We start from the raw sequence: 21,659 nt of genomic DNA, 5'->3' as shown, positions 1-21,659 counted from the left end.
TATAGAACTATAAACAAACATTGGCTTGTGGTATTTGGATAATAAACAGTGAAAACAACAACGTAAAAAGCAAATAAAAAATATTCGGAAATGCATACTTCGGCATTCCCAGTTTTTCTCCGCTGCTTTTCGTTGATCAATTTACCGTTCATCAAAGTAATTGATAAATCATTCTATTAAATCGCATATAAAGGATAATTTCAAGTCCGAAATTCAACAGATATGAATTAAACAGTATTCAAAAGTTGAATATGAAAGATTGATTAGGTATCCAAAAATCGAATCAGCTCGAGTCTCCCGATTTCCGATTCCAGTTAAGTACATGTGATGATTCTGTTCTAAGATTCATTCCTTTAAAAAAGTCTAATTATAAGAGAAATCATATTTCGTAGGTTGAAATAGATACCTACTCATCGAGACAGCGACTGAGAAAAATCTGAGTATAAAATTGAAAGCCGAAGAAGCTGTTCACTTGTCGTTTCGAATAAGCGATTACCACACGGAGGGTTAATCTCTGTAGTCCGTAGTACGATGTCTACGATACCCAAAGTTTGCAGCAGAATTATATCGGGGGTTGGGGATCATTTTCCTTTTTATCAACATTGGATTAATTGTTTTCTAATTATTATGCTGCCTACTCACCCCGTTCAACTGTTTATCAGCGCGTGTCAGGCCTTTGCGCATGTCTTAAGCTTCGGAGGGTTGGTGGAAGGATCGGAACATGACGTATAAGCAACGACCGCGCTGTTTGACTCGCATAGAGGACCGCGCGCCGATACCTACAGTTCTGACCACGATCGAAAGAAGTGCCCTGTTACACGATTCGAACGTTTCAATTTATTCGAGTAACGAGTAAATCGAAAGTACTCCGAAAGCTACGAAGGATTTCGAAGGAATCCACCGCGGAAAGGTTACCTGTTCTCATGACCAACGGCGCCATGAAGGTAAGATTTTTTATCGAAACAATATGAAATTACTGTTCGACTCTGTCGTGTAGATTTTTGTCAACCTGGACGAAAAAATTTTAAGTCAAATCGTTGGATGATTTAATTGATGGCAGATGCAATTCAAATCGCAAGCTCCGCAATTCTCTATAGAACTAAGAACCGTTCAGCTACTTGTTTTTGGAAATTCAAAAGTGAGAACAACCATTCCAAAAGTACATAAAAAATTTAACTAAAAATTTGTAGTAAGATTCTGGGCTTTCCGTATAACATCCGCACAGAGAACGCCTAATATCTTCTTTTTTTTTCAAAATCCAAATCCAGAGTCAGAGAAATAAATTCAAAACCTAAATTTTGCTCAATTTCTTGTGATTTTTGTGCTGTTCCTCACGTTCCTCACCAACTATTCGCCACTCTTCCCAATTTTTTGCGACGTTTCCAGGATTTTAATTTGCAATTCCTGACATTCTCATTTGTTGATCATAGTCAATGTCGATACAATGTTATGATATGAAATACCTAACAATGATAGCGTTACGAAAAAAATGTGATGAATTTTTCAAAATTAGGCTTTTGAATAAAATGAGACAAAGTCGAGTGAAATCCAATGAATTTGCTAGATGGTGAGAGATTTTTAAACTATTTGAAACGAAGCACCCATGTCTAAGCTTTTATTTTTAATTCCAGTAATTTCTGTTCTTGTATTTTTTAACTTACAAATTTAATGGCTTGATAAACACTCGTCGTCAGTTTTGACCATCTCGTAATAAAATTAATATGCAGCATCGATTTTTGGCCAGTCAAACTCCTTGCAGGAATAGACAAACATCTTGGACCAAAGTTACTGGGTTTCGCTTAAAAGTTTACGTTGAGCCAATGAAATTACTATAAATCGATACGCCCAAAGAATTATAAACCTACTCATACTTGTTTTGTGTGGAAATCGTACCTTGCTAATTCTGAGTATCTTTGAATATCCTACGCAGTCCATTGGCAATGCGTTTCGTCTGTTTATTCTACAATTACAATACAGTAAGCCGTTCGTTATCGGCCAATAATCTAATAACTCTCTCGTTAAAAATATTTCACCAATGACTCTTTGCATTTATAAGAAGATATATCGTAATTGAAAGAACCCAAATGTAAATATTTATACACTAAATTCAAGACCAGGTAATTCCATTTCCCCAATCCATCTATCCAAGCTATTTAAACTACTCCTTATTTACTTACAAAACAACGTTCATTCAATTATATTAAATAAATAATTTTCACGATGTATTTATCCAGAGTTCCACTTATTGTTAAATGGATAAATATGTTGTCCAATCGAGCAGATTATTACTGAGCTATACTCAGGCAATTAGAACACTCTTTACTGTCAGTTAAATATTTGACCGAGATCTCGGACATTTACTAAACTGTACGAAATATTTCAGTCATGTGTATATGTGGAAAAATCCGTAGTGTTTCCATTATTCCCGTACGTTCTTATAAACATAGCTAGACTCTTCAGTCAGTCCTGATCGTCTAAATATTTTCGTTAGCGGAGCACAGGTGAAATATTTAAATTCATATCCAACCACCCGAATAATTACACATATGTGTTTACAGTAAGAAAACGATAACGTGAGGCAGAATCGAATAATAATCCATGTTATAGAAGAGGGCAGGTAGTTTAGTATGCCGTTAGCAACGTACCGCAGTTGCAATGCATTTTGCATATTTTCCACGTCGGTGTGCGGCGACGTCTATCAGTTATGAGAATTGACATCACGCCGAGTATGAGTAGATTTTACACGTGCAAAATCTTGAACAAGAGGTGAAAGTTCTGGTACAGCTCTGGAATGGCGAATCTAATTACGTAGATAGATCAATCGTCATATTTTTTCCTGAACGTAATTCACCTTTATTTTTTTCCGTCTTTATTTTATGACAAACCTCGAAGCCTCGACGGCGTTCTAACTTGTTGCTGTTGTCCAACAGTTTCGTTATTTACTCGGGCAACGGCTTGGCTAATTGATGGTAGAGCGAATTTGTTATACAAGGGATAATTAATGGTGCATACATGTTTCTGCATGTGTAATACGTATATCTAATTAGGTTTTACAAGGTATTTGAGGATTTTATTACGCGCCATTACTGGAGGAAAATCATAAACGTGTTGTTGAAATACCAACCATGTTTCACGAAGTCAGGGGTAAAAGTAGAGTCGCCACTCGTATCATGCCAATAAGACTCGCGTATCGCACAGTCAACTTGTAGTTAGTAGTGACGATCAGTCGAGCAGAGAAAAATTTCATTTGTTATTGATACCAGAAAATTATAGTAAAATGTATACAATTACAATAACGATTTGAACATTGTTGGAATTACAAGAAAATTTCATACTAGTTATCGTTTAGTCTGATTTTAGTTGTTGATACTACACTTTTTGCGCCAAAGACAAATTATCATAATTGTTGCAAGAAACCATGCTACTAATGAACATAATAGAAAAAATAGTAAGAAAAAACTAATTTTCATATTGTACCTAGAACTATATTTTTCATTTATGGTAAGAAATAAAAACAGTCGAGTAGCGTATAATACCACGAATAGAAATTTCTCTCGGTGAAATAAACAGACTGTCTTCCCATGGAAAGATCTTTGACAAAGTTTTGTCGACGAAAATTTTCTCTATGGCAACAATTCAAGCTTGATTTAGAAATGCAAAGAAATACTAATGATTAGAATCAGTTTACCGATAAGCTCTGACCAAATATAGGGTAACCGAGTTAACCGGTAAATTCGCTAATTACTCTGTATAGACAATCAAAAGGTTCAGTGATTATCGGAGATGTTGAAATTGTCATTGTTTCACTGGTTTTAATTTTTTCCAATCAGAAAAGTTACGTCTCTCAGGTAGCACTTGTACAACACGACTGAATCTGTATTTTACCCATTTGTCAAAATTGACTTGCACGTACAGTAATATTCATTGATGCCTTAACCTTCCGGCTAACTTGTTTGCGGTTAGGGAGAAAATGCGAGTTCGATTTTACACGAATTTTGTGACAATGACTGGCGATGCGGCCGACGTGAGAAATTGCGAGTCATTGTCACACAATTCGTGTTGACTCGAATTTGCATTTTGTTTCGGAGCGAAAACAAGTTAGCCGGAATCTTAAGGCATTAATGAATATTATCGTACAAACCGGCTTTCGTTGAATTTGACTCCTTAAATTTTTTTCACACAGTTTATGGTTACACGATAAATTTGCCCTTATCATAAATTCGTACTTAAACTTGAACGTACGTTCCTGGATTAGTGAGAGCATCGAACCATCATCGACTAGAGTAAAGGTGTGAGTAAATTAACACTGCCATATATCTATGGAACGTTTCCACAAACTTCCTTGTGTTTTAATCTGTTTCCAGTGTGGATTAACTGGTGAATCCGGCCCAAGTGATTTAAAAATTGATGTGAAAAAATCTTTTAGATTTATTCCGTACGACATGACTTCGCAACGGAGCTCCTCTCACACGGAAATGCATAACACATGTGGTGTCGCGTTTGAATGTATTTCGCCCAATTCTTTGAAGCTTGGAACGTATAGGATGATGTCGTAGATCCATGCGGGCCTATCTCGACTGCCTGACAGATCGGTTCAGCAGACTTGATCGGATTTCGTAGCAATATCGCAGGGCAGATTTTCGGATTGCATTATAAACGAGACTTGACACTTTCACCGGGTTTTCACGCTTCGTGGTACACGGTACTGTTAAAGTATACATATTGTATAACCCGGCACGCGTTGGCGTGTAAATTTTTCACTTTGTTTTCTGAGGTTGACGAAAAGCCTGAATCTGTTCATTTCCAAAAACCGTTTCGTTGGTATCGATACGTGTATGTATATTTAGGGTGGCCCCCAATACGGTCATCGTCAAATTTTATTGCTTCCACTCATTGTCGGATATAAATTTTAAAAAGTACATCAAAAATCTCGGGCTCCTGCCTCGAACATAAATTCTACCGCAAAACCTTCGAATCTTCTCATTTGAATAACGTGGAATTTTTGCCACTGTATGGTTAATTTTATTTTCTGTACGATGTATTGGTTGGATAATCTGAACACTGGCCAATTTCTTAGGCATAGTCGTAAGTCGATCGATGAAAAATTTGGATCTCAGAAAAAAATAATCGACCCCAAAGTGCCAAAAACCCTGTGGTATTCAAATTAAAAAAAAATCTGAAACCTTGCAGCAGAATTCGTCGATATTTTTTTACTCGCTTATTTGTGGATTTTTAGCCTGTGGGAGTAACACCGTTCGATAATGACCGCAATAAAGATCACTCATTTTCTAATGTCTTATCTCCATTTCTAACCCTAACAGTTCTTCCTTTCAAAGGAATAACGAAAATCCTGCACATATATATTTTGGACATGATTTATTCTAGAAATTTCTATAAATATTGTCATTATACTTTGTTGGACAACAATTTCTATGCACACCCACGGAGTCACTGTAATGCTATCGTCGGGTGACAAGTCATTGTGATGTTTCTGTCGCTTTTTTTTTTGAGTTTTCATTCATGTGTGTGAAAGTATGGTAGGTACTGGGAAAAAGGTTTTTTTTTCCAAAATACCACTTGGTCAAATTTGTTGAATTTCTTTCTCAATCATGTTATTGTAAACATTATTGTACAAATAACATGGTTTATCAAATTCCACGTTGAAGAATTGGATTCCCCCACGTTACCTTGCACGTTGAGTCAACTTTGAGTCAAACAATCGATCTTCTTTTGAGTTTGAAAAGCAAAATCTAAGCTCAATTTCACGATACACCAAACGAAATAACCATTTCAGTAATCCATAACCATATTCCATTCGTCGAAGCTGTATTTACACAAGCCTTATTATTCTATCGAACTTATTTATGAATCAATATCTACGTACGCCCAAGAATATATAGGTAAAGATATTATAGGACGGCGATGACACATTAAAAAATATGCATGCCTCGAAGCGACCAACCAAGTATTTCATCTTTTGTTTCGTGCATCAATGAAATGGGACGAAAAAAACCTCGCATATGTGAAACAATGTACACAAAGTCGTTCATCTTTGTATGAAAATTTTTATGAATATTTTACGAAATTATAGCTCGAAGATATGGCCATGTTGATCCGGTATCATTCTTTATTTCCAATCGAATGGTGAAATTGAATAACAAATCGGCTGGCAAATACGGTTTTACATTATTCATTGAACACATAATAAATGTATCGAAAAATTTTACTTTGCCCCATCGTACAATGCCGTCCACGTTCCAGCGATTCTGCTATTTACCTTGCTAAAATGATCTCTGCCACTTTTGCGCATTATAGATTTTAATACACGATATTGTATTATTAACGTTACTGGTATTAATAATATACATATATAATTGTAATATCGAGGACGAAAACGGTAATCTTTTGTATCTGACATTTTAACAAGGTGTCGTCTGTCGAACAAGCTGCCACAGAATATTATAAAACACGGTATTGACAACCTTTTATAAAAGGCAATTACAATTTTCTATCGATATAAAATACGCAGGCGAACGTACCCTGATGAAATCCATCTAATCGAGTGTCAAGTAAACACCGATTACACCCCTGAATATTACAACAACGAGATCAAAGTTTCCTTTCGACCTTCGCGCAGATTTAATTATTGCCTTAAACTCTTCCGTTCGTTATATCGCCCGCAAAATCGATCTCGAATAAAGGTTCAAAAATTTTCTCAACAATTTATTGCAACAATACGATAATTTTCGTTAAGCAACTCCAACTGACATACGGATAAACGTATAGAATCAACATCAGATTATAATATTACATTCACTCGTAATTGTACGGCATATGTTGTTCCGTAACTATGTATAATTATCAATTATATTCGTTACGCAATTCGAGATTAAGCCTAATTATTCGCTTTAACGGCTAATCGTAGTTACCAATTAACACGCGTTGTTTATTCCACATGACGTAACAGAACACAGATATGATGCGTAACTGTTGTTGAGTACGGACATAATTTGGTCCAGTTATAATTAACATCGATGAGAAACGTTATCGTGCAGTTTTGAACCCAGGCAGTTGTTTCTGCTTTCTTTATGCTCCATGCAATATTGAACATTGTCGGCATGGTGTTATTACTACTTTTTTAATTACAGGTCTCAGGATTCGTCTCTTGTGCCATTGTGATTATTGTTTTCATTGCCGTCGTAAATTCAGCCGTGCCACAGGACAGGGTACGTAAGATGTAGAATAGGAGAAGCGAAAACAAGTTTGCATAAACTGCGCGTGAATGAATAAAATATTGAAACTCACGACCACCTTTTACCGTTCCGCGAATACAGATAGACTCGCAGATTTTGGATCCATTCGTGGTGGACGCTAAGGCAAAGAGACCGTTCTGCAATGCTTTTACCGGTAAGTTTCACCAATCGAATGTAATCTGTAAACGAGTCTTCAACATTATATCGTGTTTCTTGGTACGCTGGAAATTAGCATTTTTCAAAAATTTCAATTTTCTTCCAATGAAAGTTGGAGTTTCGTAACATATCTGGAATTTCCGAATCCCTTACCATTCCGTATTTGAATTAATTTTTTTTTAAAGGTTGTGGCCGAAAGCGAAGCTCTCCCAGTGCCATCCAAAACTTGAATCCCCTAGGTGGGGAAGGTATGAAACTCGTTCGACTTCCGCTTCCGTTGTACCGCGCTCTGCTGCATGCCGCCTCATCCCAGGAAATGAATAACCAAATAATTGACCGCCAGGATCAAGCCGCCGGAGACTTTAACAGGCTTCAAGAAATTCCCGTTCAAGAATTTGATATTCCCGCGCAAAAAAACCAACTACGTGATCAATACGAGAGTTAATTTGTTAGTTTAAAATATATTAATACATGTCATGATACATATGTGCCAACTATAATGACTAGATTAACGAATACTTAATTGATATCGGAGCTATCTCACTTTAACTTGTTTTGTTTATGCAGGCTGGAAAATCAATTGTCTTATTATTTGATGCTGGATCCCGTCAACGATGTTAAATCAGATTATTTTATTCTGTATATTCTAGAGGCAAATTCATCTGTGGTTATCGCTCTGTCTAAGTATCTGGATAGATAAACTGTACGTTGTTGAAAATTAATCTGGCATTTGTCCACTCTATTCAACATAAATGACGATTAAACAATAGGAACACCAATTTTGTTAATTTCGAAAACGAAACTCAGATTATTATGCTACACGAATTACCTGTACGATTACTACACCTCTATAATAACACTGCGATAACCTATATATGCCGATATTTAAATGTAATGTCTAATAAAATATCATGATTTCCTGTAACATGCGCAAGTGCGTTGATCGATTCACAGAAAATATATTATATCCTCTTGCACCTTCCCATCCGCGCGGTTCGCGTATGGTGTGTAAAATTCATGAACCGAAAATAATTCACCCACGAATATAGTTCAAATCCGTCCAAAAGTTAATTTCATTGAGTAAAACTAAAAATTCACGGAATTGCTTCAACTTTCATTACAGAATATTCCGTTTCATTAGTTAACGGCTTTAAAATATAGGTTACAGAATCCTATTTTCTGTGATTTCTACATTAAAACAAAAACTCAGGATCTTTCATTATTGCTTTATAAGGAAAAAAAAAATGATATATATTTGCATAATTTCAGATTGGATGAGTATATTACACGTGAAATAATCTTATTTCTTACGATCGAAAAAAGTTCTTTTATCAATGACGTGTGGCCAGGAATGTTTGACGTACATTATCGTACATCTAGTAATAAAAAATGTCAAGGTCTCCTTTGTGGAAAACGTGTGTCAGTATCAGGATTTACGAATGGACAAATCAGCAAGGTAAGTTACGGGTATGCATTAATTGAACGGCGATTAATTCGTTATTCGTGTAACATTGGTGTAACGAGGGCATAAAATCTTTATCTGCGTGAGCGAATCTTCGGGAAAGAATAACCTTATTTTAGATAAGGTCTAATTTGACAGCTTCTGAATTTTTACACAGCATACACGTGGAAAAATTAATACTCGTCGCAATATGGAGTTAACGAATCACGAAACGACTGCAAATTAGTTACAAAAAGACTGTGAGCTTAATTAACAAGCTACCCTGCCAAAGGTATTTCCGGTTACCGTTGTCTGAGCTGGAAAAATAATCGGACCTCCGGTTTACACTGTCTAGAATAATATTCGCGGGGATCTTTATATTGACTAGAGCTATGTTATCATCGTTCCCCAGGGTGGTAATCGGTCTCTTCCATAAGCCTGCGTAATGTCTGTAGTCCAGAGGATCGAATGTCGCTCCGCTCAAATCGTGGCGATATCCTTCCTCTGAGTGATCAAGGATCTAAAAACGAGAGAAAAATAAGCAGCAAAATTCGATCTCATCTCAGGAGACACGTCGTTGAGACTTGAAACTTTTTCGACTGAGGTGAAATTTTAAATATCGATAATGTTTCACGAAATAAATATTGAATTTTGCCGGTTTTGATGGAATATTGGACAACACGTTTATGGTATATTACTTGGTGTATACACAATTGCACAGATTTTCCTCGAATTTTTTCAAACGAAGGCAACGCTACCAGATTTATTTACTAAGTAGTGAGGAAATACTTGATTTCGGATGATTGGAAACGGCTTGTAACGTCACTTGATAACTTCTTCTCATACAACACGGAGATTCGTTACGTGAATAATAACAGCTTAGATAACAGATTATAGATCTAAACGCCGGGTCAGCTATTCGGCGTGAACCCCTTTCTTTTCTTCACTCGATCCAACAGTCCCTCTTTTCGTTATCTGGTTATGAAATAAGTCTACAAAAGAGAATGAATTAAAATCTTGAAAGCTTGCCCATTCAATTTTCTTTGAAGGAATAAGTAGTGCTCGACTACAGTTCTCTTTTTCCGTCGGATTCTTTGAGAAGAGATGTTATATCTTCGTCAGTTATCTTGAGGGAGTATAAAAATCACCGGCAAGAAAGAAATGCCATATTTTCAGAACATCTTATGCTTGTAAATTTTTAAATTGACTCCGAATAGCTGCTATTAATACGGGAAGGTTCGTAAATGACCTACAAGTATTTATTTATAGTTCAAGCTTTAACATTTGAACAATAGCCCGTGATTAATTAATAGCAGTCATTTTCCTCAAAGCAAAGATAAAACGAAAAAAAGCCGGCATCATTTTTTACACGATTAACTTTGGAACCGTAATTAATTGCAAGTTGCAATTTTTCATCAAATTTGCAGATGTATAATACTTGTTACTCTGATACGTAATATTCTCAGGAATTATAACGATTCATGTCTAAACTAGACTTCGTAATTAGCTAGAAATTAAATACGTGCTAAAATTCATTAAAATTATCACTGTCGACGATAACTACGAGTGTGTTGAATGAAAAAATTCCTGACTTCGTCGTTTCTCATCAGAAACAATGTAACAACGATGCAAAAACTGCAGTCTCGTGGATAATTCTGTTACCATTCTGTTGAAAGCGTGATAACTCGTACACTAAACAGACCTGGATGTTTCCAATTTCGAAACTTAAAACGAGGACGAAGCTAGCGTCTTCAACCGCATAGTCGCAGGTTATTCGCGAGCTTTCCTATATCGGTATAAAATCAGATGTTCAAAATTGAACTAAAAAAAAATGAAGCGCTAAAATACGATCACCGCCTCGTATGCTTTTTTGGACCTAGCCGGACGATGAAATAAAACAAAACGCCCTCGTCCAACTCATCCGTTGTTTTCGTTCCTAATTGCGAGCTTTCACGCGCTTTCCGAGAAAATTTAGCGGTAAAATAATGGGTGTCGAGTAGCTGTGCGACTCACCTCGACGCGATACTTGAGAGCAAATGGCCAGGTGAGGCTCGCGTCGTACTCGCCTCGAGTAAGTCCTGCACCAACGCTCACGAATACCTTGTCCCCCTGGACGTCCCTCGGGATTACTTTCAGGTACATCGCGTATCCCCTGGGACCGACTTGAACGTTGGGGCTGCGGAGGTACCCTCGAGAACCCCACTGCGACATCTTATCGTCGAAGTGCTCGACCCGCAGGAAGTGGGTGAACGCCCGGATCGTAGCTGCGGTAGATTGTGCGGAAAAAAGAACATTTTTTTTTTTTTTTACCTGACTCGCTACTTTTTTTTTTCCTCTTTACTCGCGCTTGTTTCACCCTTTTATTCTACCGCAGACAGCGCGCACACTGAGAAAAATTTCATTTGTCACAGTAACTAGGAAAAATTCAGTGAAACGGGTATCGTTAAAAAACTGTTTGAATATTGTTGGAATTACGAAAAACGAGGCACGCGTAAACATTTTGCGCTATCGTCGATATTTTTTTGGTAATTGCAACTCAAAATCAGTTTTTGCGGGTTACTCGACTTTTTTAGTTAAATAAGGCTTTAGCGTCAATTTATTGTTCCACAAGCGTTAAATTTTCGTAACAGTTGCAAGAAAATATAGCAACAGTGATCGTGATGAAAAAGAATAGTAACGGATACTCGACTTTCTGGTAACGGATACAAAACTAATTTTTATTTTGTACCTAGAACTATATTTCTCGATTGTGGTAAAAAATGAAAATAATTAAGGACTGAGCGGTAACCGAAACTAAAAATTTCTCTCAGTGCAGCGAGGATTTCTAACCGTGCGAGATTCGCTCATTTCTCTGCCATTGCACTAGAATTATTTAGTCTGAAATTTTGAAATCTGCAGGATTTCAACGACTGTTAAACAGTCTGATCGAACTAGTATGGTTGTCGTATACTTTGAGCGGATATTTTAGGGGATGTTTTGCTGTCTAGGCTTCGGGTTGAAATTACGGGACCATCAGAGTAGTTCCCAAAAACTTGGGACCATTATTTTTTCTTTGTCTACGTATTCGTTAAAGAATTGTTTTAAATAATTTGATTGACTTCCGTCCGAAATGCTGTACCACTAACAACATCTAAGCATGTACCGGTTGTCATTTTTTTATTTTATTTCCTGAGGATGGTCGGCAGGGCCCGGCCGAAACGTAGATTTTGTATATTCACGTTTTTCAACTATTAAATTTCTTCTTCTTCCTGACCGGAACTTCGACGAATCCTTTCATTTTCAATTAAATAATTTTAATAAAATAAAACAGGTTGTATTCTTTGACAGAATTAAGTACGTAATTTTAGTAATCTTTAAAGTAATTTCTGGGGAAAATTGGCGGAAAATCTTAAATGTTGCATTCTCTATATAATTTTATTCGCACTCGGAGGACGGTTATTGAAAAGACAAATAAAAATAATGATACTAAAAGTGAAAAATTTGGATATATGTAGAAAAACATGGTAAACCAAATCTGAGAAAGGAACATCACAGCTTAGAAATCTACCGACGCACGATTTCGCATGATTCAGGAATCATTAAATTTTTGCAAGGATATGAAGGCGTTTGAACGTTGGAATTGGCGTAACAAATTGTAATAACCCCTTGAAATCAAACGTACCATTTCAAAGGTATGTTATATAATAACAATCATGGTGCGGCAAGAGCAGATTGATAACCGGTGAAATACAGAACCCGTGGGTGATGAAGGTAGAAAATAAATCATTCATTGCGTAATGATGAAATATGAATAAATTGAATACTCTAGGTGTGAGGTAAGTTTTAGGTGATCAGGAAATCAGCCCAAATAACATGACCTATGCATTCATTGAATACCTTGCGCTGTGGAAATTTCACTAATGGTGTTGTTCATCCTATCGACCTCTGCTTGTCTGGGATCGACATCCAAGCGACCTGCATCACCAAGGGACTGCAGCCTGGATGACGAAGATCTAAGCAGGATATTCAGCTTCTGATTTATCTCATCGATTCCAATTTGGAACAAATTTTCCAGGCTTTGTAGTCGCTGGTCTACCGCTTCTGTAAATCAGATAAATAATATTATATACCACCCACAGTCCCGTCAGCGCTAAGGATTATTGATCAATTTTTTTAGGATCCAGGATTTCGATTTTTCTCACAGTCTACTACTTATCAATTTTTGCGAAAGCTCTCATTGACAGCATTTGGATCTGCCAAATTTAGATAAAATCTTGATGAGAAATTACTATGAATAATTTAAAGGTGGTATAAAACTTATTGAACTTGGCTATTTTTAACTTAGAATAATCCCTACTCTCGTCTATTCTTTCAAAATAAACATTTTTCCACGTTTTGGTCGAATAAAAGGTATCGTAAGTGTCTCGACACTTGAAGAAGATCGTTCAACATCACGACTCTCGTGCCACAATATTCGGAATGAAATGCAGCATTTTTCAGATTTTACAACTGGCGTGTTTTCACGACTTTTCAAAGTTATTGCTAGTAGAGGATTTTTCAAAAAAATGTAGGAAGAATCAGTATACACTTTTTTGAGGTACCTACGCCCACAGAAAATTTCGGGGAGAAATATCAGGATCCGGTTGAGTTGACACGGAAGGACCGAGGTATGTGTATATTTTAAAGAAAGGCAAAATTTTCTAGAAAATCGTAACAACAACACGGTTGGAAACTGCATTTTAATTGCTGTCCAACGTCAACGTCTCCGCCTCGTTGGTCACTTCGTGTGCATTAGAGATTTTCCCTATTCCGATACATTGTCATATCGGAAAACTAAACACAAATATAGGTTTTCATAAGTGGGATAAAATGCATCGGCGTGTGTATTCTCGTTATAAATCGCTCTCTCAATGAAATTCCGAAAGACGTCACAGGCATATTAACTATAGTGCCAAGCCTTTCCTCAGACATTACCAAAACATTTTCTTTTCCACGCACTATAAAATCAGTTAAACTTTTTGCTATTATGTAATTAATGATTGACTGTAAGACGTTGACTACAATGAAGTCAGAACAAAGCCAGTGAGTCTGCTGTCCATTTATAACCTATTCTCGCCACAATACGGAGATGCGTTTGGAGCTGTCAAAATCAGGCCCTGTTACAGGTAGATGAGCATTCAATATAGCGCGAATATCCGCGAGATGTTCTTGGTTATGACGGTATAATTTCATTATCTTTAAACCCAGTTTAAAATAGTATTTGAGGGTCACCTTCAACAAGAAGTTACAAATAAATAATCAGCTTCCTTTCCCATTCATGCGCCCTCTCCATAAAGGCTATTGTGTAGACCGATTAAGCTGCGACGATTGATTGTTCAATACGGTATCTTATCTTACGGTATTGTAAGGTCAGTTAAATACAACGTGTTTAGGAATTAATTCACGGTATATATTCTGGTATTTATTCATTTTAACTTAAATTAAAATATTATAAAATATTAAATAGGTATTAATTCATTGCCAACTTGACAATTTTTTTTCTCTTTGTACGATTTCAAATGCACTGAGAGATTTGGCTGCAGAGATAGTGAATTTGAACTTTTTCACAGTGAAGTTAAACAATACATTTCTACGTTTCTTCCGTTGTTATAACATTTCTCAGTTGAATTTGACGGATTCAGAAAAAAGTAGGAAATTGTCGAACCTGTACAGAGTCTGATTCGGCTCTTAATTTGGAAATTATCGACTTTTGCTGGGGGATTCTACTTTCACTATCCAAGAAACTTGAATAAGCCATAACTTCTGTAAAAGTCAAATCATGGTTCGTTCGGTCCAATTTCATGTCGCAAAGTACGAAAATGTCCGAATTTCTCAGCGAATCGGGCATCTGAAATGGTCACATATAATTCTTACAAACCTGCTATACACGCGCCTGTAAGAACTCTGGTGACCGTTGCCTGCGCACTGGCAACTAACTCTTCAGTAGTGATTTGGCAGGTAGCATGTTGCGTTTCCGAAACATTTCCGCTGCCATTGACCGCTTGTGATCCAGCTGAGTGCACGAGTAATCATAAAATATAAGATAAGTAATCGTTACATTCTTGAACTACACAATTAGTCACAGGCTACAAGTCATAAACCACGGCTAAAATCCGCTTATACGAATCTCCCTGTGGACTAGCTTTATTTCTTTTGCGATGTGTTTACGTTGTTTTTTAACGGATATAAAAAGTTTGCACGGAGAGAAATTTTTAGTTCCGGTTACCGCTCAGTCCTTAACTATTTTCACTTTTTACCGCAATCGAAAAATATAGTTCTAGATACGATATGAAAATTGGTTTTGTAGCTGTTACCAGAAAGTCTAGTATCTCTTAGGTACTATTATCTCTCATTATGATCACTGTTACTATATATTCTTGTAATTGTTGCGAAAATTTAATGCTTGTGCAACAATAAATTGACGTTAAGTCCTTGTTTAACTAAAAAAGTAGAGTAAACCTCAGAAACTGATTTTGCGTTGTAATTAGCAAAAAAGGATCGACGTTAGCGCAAAATGGTTACGCGTACTTCGTTTTTCGTAATTCCAACAATATTCAAACAGTTTTTTTAACGATACCTGTTTTACTCCATTTTTCTAGTTACTACAACAAATGAAATTTTTTTCAGTGTGTAAATATATTAACAATGGATATCTTGCACTGACGAACGAAGAACAGGGCAAAATTGAATCCTTTAAGGTACCACCGGGGTACGTGAAACGATACTTGTTTTCATAAAGCGAAACGTCAGTTTACGATTTAACAATTTCACTGGTTAACAGTGGTTACTAAGATTTCATGTCAATGAATCTAGAGTAAGCGTAGTTTTTCAAAATTTGCTCCAGTTATTTATTTTATCGATATTTTCATATATCACTCAAAAAAGCAATATTTAAACGAAAAATTGGATTTTTTTTTTTTAATATCAAAAGTTGAGGGAAAAAATACTACGCAGCTTAGCAAAATGAAGATGATGTTTTTTCCGGATTCTTTTCGTGAAATCAGAGCAACAAAAAAATTCATTTTCATTGCGAGTTGTGAAAATTGAAACACAACTAATCGTGATTAAAAAATACTCTACTCACAATGATCTGGTGACTGAACTGTGATATTCTCTCCGAAACAGAAGCAATTATCATCAATATTACAGAGAGAAACAAGTAATATTATAAAACACCGCGGAGCCCGCATTTTTAGTACAGCACGTTGTTAAACTTTTCGGAGAGTGTTAAGCCTCGGGTAGCCACGCTTAACGGGAGATTGACTGTATTTTCGGTGGGACTATTTCGGGCACTTGAAGAGATTGGTTGATCAAATTTTATTCGAATTCTTGTACTAAATTAGAGTTCGTTTCTTAACTGTTTTAAAGTTTTTTAGTAATTTACCAATGTAACACTAGACGGCACGGCGACGGGTTATTTGGATTTATATACATATATCGGCGTCGGGACTCTGCTGCTACATTTTATAGAATAACATAATTCTGTATTGTGCTCAGTGAGAAGGAGTGGGGTTCATAATTTTTCACAGGCTGGAAATAAGATGACTACGTACGGTCTTATAGATTTTCTGGATAGTCAATTCTTTAATTTGTGATGATAATTCTTGTAAGTAATTAATTCTACCCTTCGATTTCATATCTAATTGCGCGACAGACTCGGAAATACCATGAATCGTCTGGCGTCGTATAACATATAGAATAAGTGGAACGATCATAATAATTAAACGTTCAAGATGAACTAAACCTAATTAATTGGCAGGGTATCTCTATTCCCTAAATCTAATTAATTACTCGATTCACTTTCTCCATCATGGATTCATAACGCATAGCATTAGCGTACACAGTGTTACGTGACATATACCTTTTTATTCCGATTCATAAAAATATACTGCTCGAGAAAAGAATAAGGTTAATAACCAACCTTTACACAACAAACTGATCTGGAAGTAAAAAACTGCTTTATTTGAAGAAAAATTAACAACGCGGTCGCGCTCGTTACTGCAGATCCGCTGCAATTTCTTTTCCAACAATAACATCGATTTTTCATTTAAATATTTCCGCTTCTCTTTTGTTTGTGGCTACGTTCAGCGTTCCAAAATAAGAATCCAGCCCATGGGTAAAGGCATAGTCATAGTAGCAGTATTACTGAGCCGGAGAAAATATTGTCCCAGGGCTGAACGTCTTCATATATTTTCAATCAAATCCTGTACGCCGTATCCGATGTGTAACGGTTTGAACTGATTCAAAAAACATGAGTTCAAAGAACTTGAGAATCCTTCTGATTTGGCGTAGAATTGCCAACTCATATCGTGTCTTTTCCTTATTCAAAATACCACGTTTAATTGATCGGAAACAGTACCGCATCCGTTACGTTGACTGAAGGCACCCATCTGTTACCGGTCTACTAATTACCTTTTTTTCTCAATACCGCTTTTAAAAAACTATGCTCAGAGTCAACGCCGCAGAAGTTTTAAAGCTAAAATAGGCACGTGCTATACTGGCGCTCTCTGTATATTTCTACAGCAACTGCACCTGCGTATTGACGATGAGACGCTTACCGTAACACCATTATGCAACGAACACAGATGTAAATTCAAATCGTGATGTGTCAGGATATTGTCATGGGCAAAAGATGTACTCATAATTACCACGTTTAGTTCTATAAATCAATGCACCAATCTAGCTATCGAGCTTCTTTCAAATATCGCCCGAGGCGACGATGACATTATCTCGAATAAGCTTACAATAGACTGGTAGTTACTGGTAGTCAGATCGGAATTCCCCGATTTCGTCAGGCCCAAGGCACGGATATTGTCCACTGATCTATTTATTACACATGTGTCCATCCGTCTTTATTCCTCGCGCCTGTCTACGGCAACGATCAGTGCGTTGTGCAAGGTTTTTCGGACGGTTAGTACGATTGATCCTTGACGTTTCACGTTCGGGTCACCCTGTGCCTGTGCCAATGCTTCGCACAGCTGGTTGCCGTCAGTCAGTTCAAGTCAGTCACTGACTCGCTGCCCAGTCACTGCTCAGTCACTTTCCACTGGTGTTCGATTCGCGTCGAGTTGTCCTCGTTTGAAGTTGCAACATAGCCTGATTTAAAAGTCTCCACTCCAGGGTCTTCACTCTTGTGCCAAACCGTTGGCCAAGGTGTCTCAGTTACTCGTCTCGCCAATTTTCGTTCGATTGTCTGAATATTGATCGAAAGTAATAAAAGCTTCTTCTTCCTCCGAATAATAATACATTACCAGTTCTATTGACGTTTCGTCCGCCCTTGAAGGTGAGTTTTAAATTGTAACATATGTATGCATTAACGGAAAGTGTAACGCCTTCTCGCATTTCCTCCTTGACACGTACATACGTGCAGCAAAAGTGAAACCGCTTTCTACTCACGTACATCTTTCAACCAGGACTACATCTCGCATTGCATTTACCTGTTTCCCCCCACACATATCCCCTACGATTCGTTATGTAATTATTCACTACTTATTATTACCGTGAATCGTGTTACTTGTAGATATTTACGAGATCGAAGTTAAAAACTTACAATTAACTTCTTCAAATGAATTCTTGAATTTCGGAATACTTATTCATGTTTTTAAAAATGTTTCGTAACGTTAATGTTACTAACTTCAATTTCCTACTATCTTCTGCTTTCACGAGGTTCAAGATAGTAGTATTAACGTAACGAAACATTTGAATAGCAAATCACTACTATGTTGCAATTTTTTTGAATGACTGAAGGTATTGAGATCATTGAATATAAGTGTATATTAATTTGTCACGATTCACTGAATTTTAAGCAAGATTGCAATAGCAAAATATCGATTTTCTTGAAAATGCATCATGTCATTAACCATACGACCTTCGACTTTACCTACTTTTCTAGTCCCCTTTCACATGGAAATGAAATCAGGAATAAATTTTCATATTGCTAAATATGTCTGTATTGAGATTGGACTCTTCTTTGATTCCCGCTTCTTTAATACCTCTTATTTCGAATGCGTTCTATTATTTTAGGTTTGAAAAGTAAAACGAACAAAGAAGAAAAAAGATGCCTTGTCCATTTTTGGCTCGTCTCTCTGGCAGCTATGTTAGGAATTACGGTGCTTCGTTGCTAATGAACTACCGTCAGCATTGCCCAGTCATGTCACGACTAGCAAGTTCAGCTGCGGATGATGCGGAGCCAGAAAGAGATCTGGGAAAACATGCAAGGAGTCAATGTCCTTTTCTTTCCGCCGAACAAGGTGCGGTGAAAGAGGCAAGTACAGCAGTTCAGGAGGATGTGATAAAGCTGAATGACAGACCCTGGATGAATTTAGAAACCGAGGAGCAGACCTTTCCATATGAGGATTTCTTCCATGAGCAAATCATGCGCAAGAAACTGGACCATTCTTACAGGGTATTCAAGAAAGTGAATCGGCTGGCCGAGGAATTCCCTGCAGCTGTCGAATACTCTTGGGGAGAGAAACCCATAACAGTCTGGTGCTCCAACGACTATTTGGGCATGTCGCGCCATCCAGAAGTTACGAAATCGGTTAGACGAGCCTTGGATAAGTTTGGCGCCGGCGCCGGTGGCACCAGGAATATATCTGGTAATTCCCTCGGGCATGAGCTCCTCGAGAATCGGCTTGCAGCTCTGCACCAGAAGGAAGCAGGACTTCTGTTCACTTCTTGCTTTGTCGCCAACGATTCTACTCTCTTTACACTAGCCAAAAGCATGCCAGGTTGTCATATATTCTCAGACGCTGGCAACCATGCGTCCATGATACAAGGTATTAGGAACAGCGGCGTTCCCAAACACATATTCAGGCACAATGATCCCAATCACCTGGAACAGCTGTTGTCGAGGGTAGAAAAATCTGTGCCAAAGATCGTCGCCTTTGAAACGGTCCATTCCATGACCGGGGATATATGTCCTCTTGAAAAGCTATGCGACGTCGCAAAAAAGTACGGTGCACTTACCTTTGTCGATGAAGTACACGCCGTCGGTTTGTATGGATATTCAGGGGCTGGCGTTGGGGAGAGGGACCAGGTGCTCCACAAAATGGACATCATCTCAGGGACTTTGGGTAAAGCTTTCGGCAATATGGGTGGCTACATCGTCGGATCAACCAATCTGATTGACATGGTGCGCAGCTACGCAGCTGGGTTCATATTCACCACTTCCTTACCACCTACTGTACTTTACGGAGCTTTGACTGCCATTGAAATTCTCGCTTCGAAAGAGGGTCGATCCTTGAGAGCAGCACAGCAACAAAATGTTGCATATTTAAAGACTGCACTCAACATGGCCGATCTTCCAGTCGAGTTGTCACCTTCACATATCATTCCGATAAAGGTAAGAGATTCGATTTTCATAGCGTTAGATTGGGAAAAAAAAAATGGATATGTACTTGTATACATTGTGTCTAGGACGTTCCATGCACTATCAATAGCTTTTGTATTAGAGTTGGTTTGCTTTAGTAGCTCCGCGGTACAAAATATGGCGATAAAATTCTCAATCTGATTAATACATGTAACATATCTTTTTACTTTCACAGATCGGAGATCCTCAAATTTCTGCCCAGCTAGCTGATACGTTGATACGAGAAAAAGGCCACTATGTTCAGGCTATTAATTATCCTACTGTGGCCAAGGGAGAAGAAAAGCTGAGACTTGCACCAACACCATTCCATACAAAACAAATGATGGACAGTCTCACAAGGGAGATTAAAGACGTTTGGAACTCCCTGGACCTTCCAAAAGCATCCGAAGAACCTAAGCCAAAGCACATTGCTCGGGTGATTTCGGTCCATTGACAGTAGTAAACTATTAACTTGGATCAGGAAATTCAGTCTACCAATAACTAAAATATATATTCAAATAAGATTGTTCATAAGCGTTCAGGCCGTACATATGCAGGTGTTAAATTACGTAAGCTGCATAATAATTTGATTGTCACGTAAACACGCCACGGAAATGATGACGGAGGACTTATTTGCCGCAAAATTGTTATTGTCATTCATTGTTATACAGCAGACACGTATTTTCATAATATATTCAACAACTTGACCTTATCACTCCGTTCCGTGTTTAAAAATGGACAAACCTCGGCACATTCTGTCTGTACAAATATCAAGTCTACTTAGACGTTTCGAACGAGTTTATAACTATCATTGTTACATGTTGAATTATCTTTGTTAAAGAAACGGCATACTGATGGGATATTTTAATGTATTCATTATTCTATACGTGTATCAAAACGAGTTCTTTTTTTATGCAGTACTGATAATACCTGACACTTACTTATTGTTGATAACATTTTTGATCTTTTAATCTCGTGATTGATTTACGTACTGTATTTGTTGAACAAAGAGTTGAGTATTATATCATATTGTAGTAAATTACAAATCAAAGTTTATTTAATACGATCAATGTTACTACTGCGCACGTTCATACTTATATTAGCGCTAAAAGTGAGCAAAAACTATTAGTTAGAAATGTTGAATTAGAAAGATACATAGTACATATGTATTTGTTCCATTAACAGACAAAGTTGTTGAACAGCCGTCTACTTATAAAAGCTCTCTTCGTGTTTTGAACAAGCACGACCTGCTTACAATAATTGATCTGCTGAACTAAATATTGAAATAAATAAAGGTGAAAGATTAGTTTTAAAACTGGATTTTGTTTTTAACATTCCCCAACATCCCGCAGTTTCAAGTCTATTTTCAGCACTAAATTAAAGCATGACATAAATGATTGATGATATTTAGGAATCGAATATTGCTGTTTATTCGTTACCT

General features: G+C 37.1%; 3 protein-coding genes across 7 annotated transcripts; 2 read left to right on the top strand and 1 right to left on the bottom strand.

Moving 5' to 3' along the window:
• Positions 1-770: 770 nt before the first annotated feature.
• Positions 771-8,334, top strand: LOC124216778 (cardioactive peptide). 2 transcript variants are annotated; one of them, XM_046621716.2, is made up of 5 exons: positions 771-944; positions 7,149-7,226; positions 7,335-7,407; positions 7,595-7,857; positions 7,977-8,334. In XM_046621716.2, exons 1-4 carry the CDS (start codon positions 924-926, stop codon positions 7,852-7,854), a joined length of 432 nt encoding a protein of 143 aa, XP_046477672.1. In that variant the 5' UTR covers positions 771-923; the 3' UTR covers positions 7,855-7,857; positions 7,977-8,334. The 2 variants fall into 2 exon arrangements, with proteins under 2 accessions (XP_046477672.1, XP_046477671.1); XM_046621715.2 differs by having other exon boundaries at positions 7,595-8,334.
• Positions 7,851-17,837, bottom strand: LOC124216774 (uncharacterized). 4 transcript variants are annotated; one of them, XM_046621706.2, is made up of 5 exons: positions 17,630-17,837; positions 14,747-14,881; positions 12,727-12,930; positions 10,864-11,114; positions 7,851-9,370 (listed from the first exon to the last, which is right to left on the bottom strand). In XM_046621706.2, exons 1-5 carry the CDS (start codon positions 17,712-17,714, stop codon positions 9,098-9,100), a joined length of 948 nt encoding a protein of 315 aa, XP_046477662.1. In that variant the 5' UTR covers positions 17,715-17,837; the 3' UTR covers positions 7,851-9,097. The 4 variants fall into 4 exon arrangements, with proteins under 4 accessions (XP_046477662.1, XP_046477660.1, XP_046477661.1 ...); XM_046621704.2 differs by lacking the exon at positions 17,630-17,837 and adding an exon at positions 16,790-17,229; XM_046621705.2 differs by lacking the exon at positions 17,630-17,837 and adding an exon at positions 15,953-16,437.
• Positions 17,838-18,014: 177 nt separating this feature from the next.
• On the top strand, positions 18,015-21,533 carry Alas (5-aminolevulinate synthase). Its single transcript, XM_046621689.2, has 3 exons — positions 18,015-18,151; positions 18,892-20,212; positions 20,415-21,533. The coding sequence occupies exons 2-3, from the start codon at positions 18,926-18,928 to the stop codon at positions 20,670-20,672; spliced, it is 1,545 nt and encodes a 514-aa protein (XP_046477645.1). The 5' UTR covers positions 18,015-18,151; positions 18,892-18,925; the 3' UTR covers positions 20,673-21,533.
• The last annotated feature ends 126 nt before the right edge of the window (positions 21,534-21,659 follow it).

This window comes from Neodiprion pinetum, chromosome 4 (assembly GCF_021155775.2).
Source record: "Neodiprion pinetum isolate iyNeoPine1 chromosome 4, iyNeoPine1.2, whole genome shotgun sequence".
NCBI lineage: Eukaryota > Metazoa > Arthropoda > Insecta > Hymenoptera > Diprionidae > Neodiprion > Neodiprion pinetum.
Note: the sequence above shows the minus strand (reverse complement) of the source record. Positions and strands in the feature narration are given on the sequence as shown.

Bases quoted from the DNA above. Each gene is read 5' to 3' on its own strand.
- LOC124216774 (XM_046621704.2), bottom strand. From the start codon at position 16,904: ATGTTATTGTTGGAAAAGAAATTGCAGCGGATCTGCAGTAACGAGCGC. The intron at 14,882-16,789 runs GTTGGTTATTAA...TCGTGCACTCAG, and splicing joins GATCAGTTTGTTGTGTAAAG to CTGGATCACAAGCGGTCAAT. The intron at 11,115-12,726 runs GTATTCAATGAA...AATCTACCGCAG, and splicing joins TGAAATTTCCACAGCGCAAG to CTACGATCCGGGCGTTCACC.
- LOC124216778 (XM_046621716.2), top strand. From the start codon at position 924: ATGACCAACGGCGCCATGAAG. The intron at 945-7,148 runs GTAAGATTTTTT...TTTTAATTACAG, and splicing joins TGACCAACGGCGCCATGAAG to GTCTCAGGATTCGTCTCTTG. The intron at 7,227-7,334 runs GTACGTAAGATG...CCGCGAATACAG, and splicing joins CAGCCGTGCCACAGGACAGG to ATAGACTCGCAGATTTTGGA.
- Alas (XM_046621689.2), top strand. From the start codon at position 18,926: ATGCCTTGTCCATTTTTGGCTCGTCTCTCTGGCAGCTATGTTAGGAAT. The intron at 20,213-20,414 runs GTAAGAGATTCG...TTACTTTCACAG, and splicing joins CACATATCATTCCGATAAAG to ATCGGAGATCCTCAAATTTC.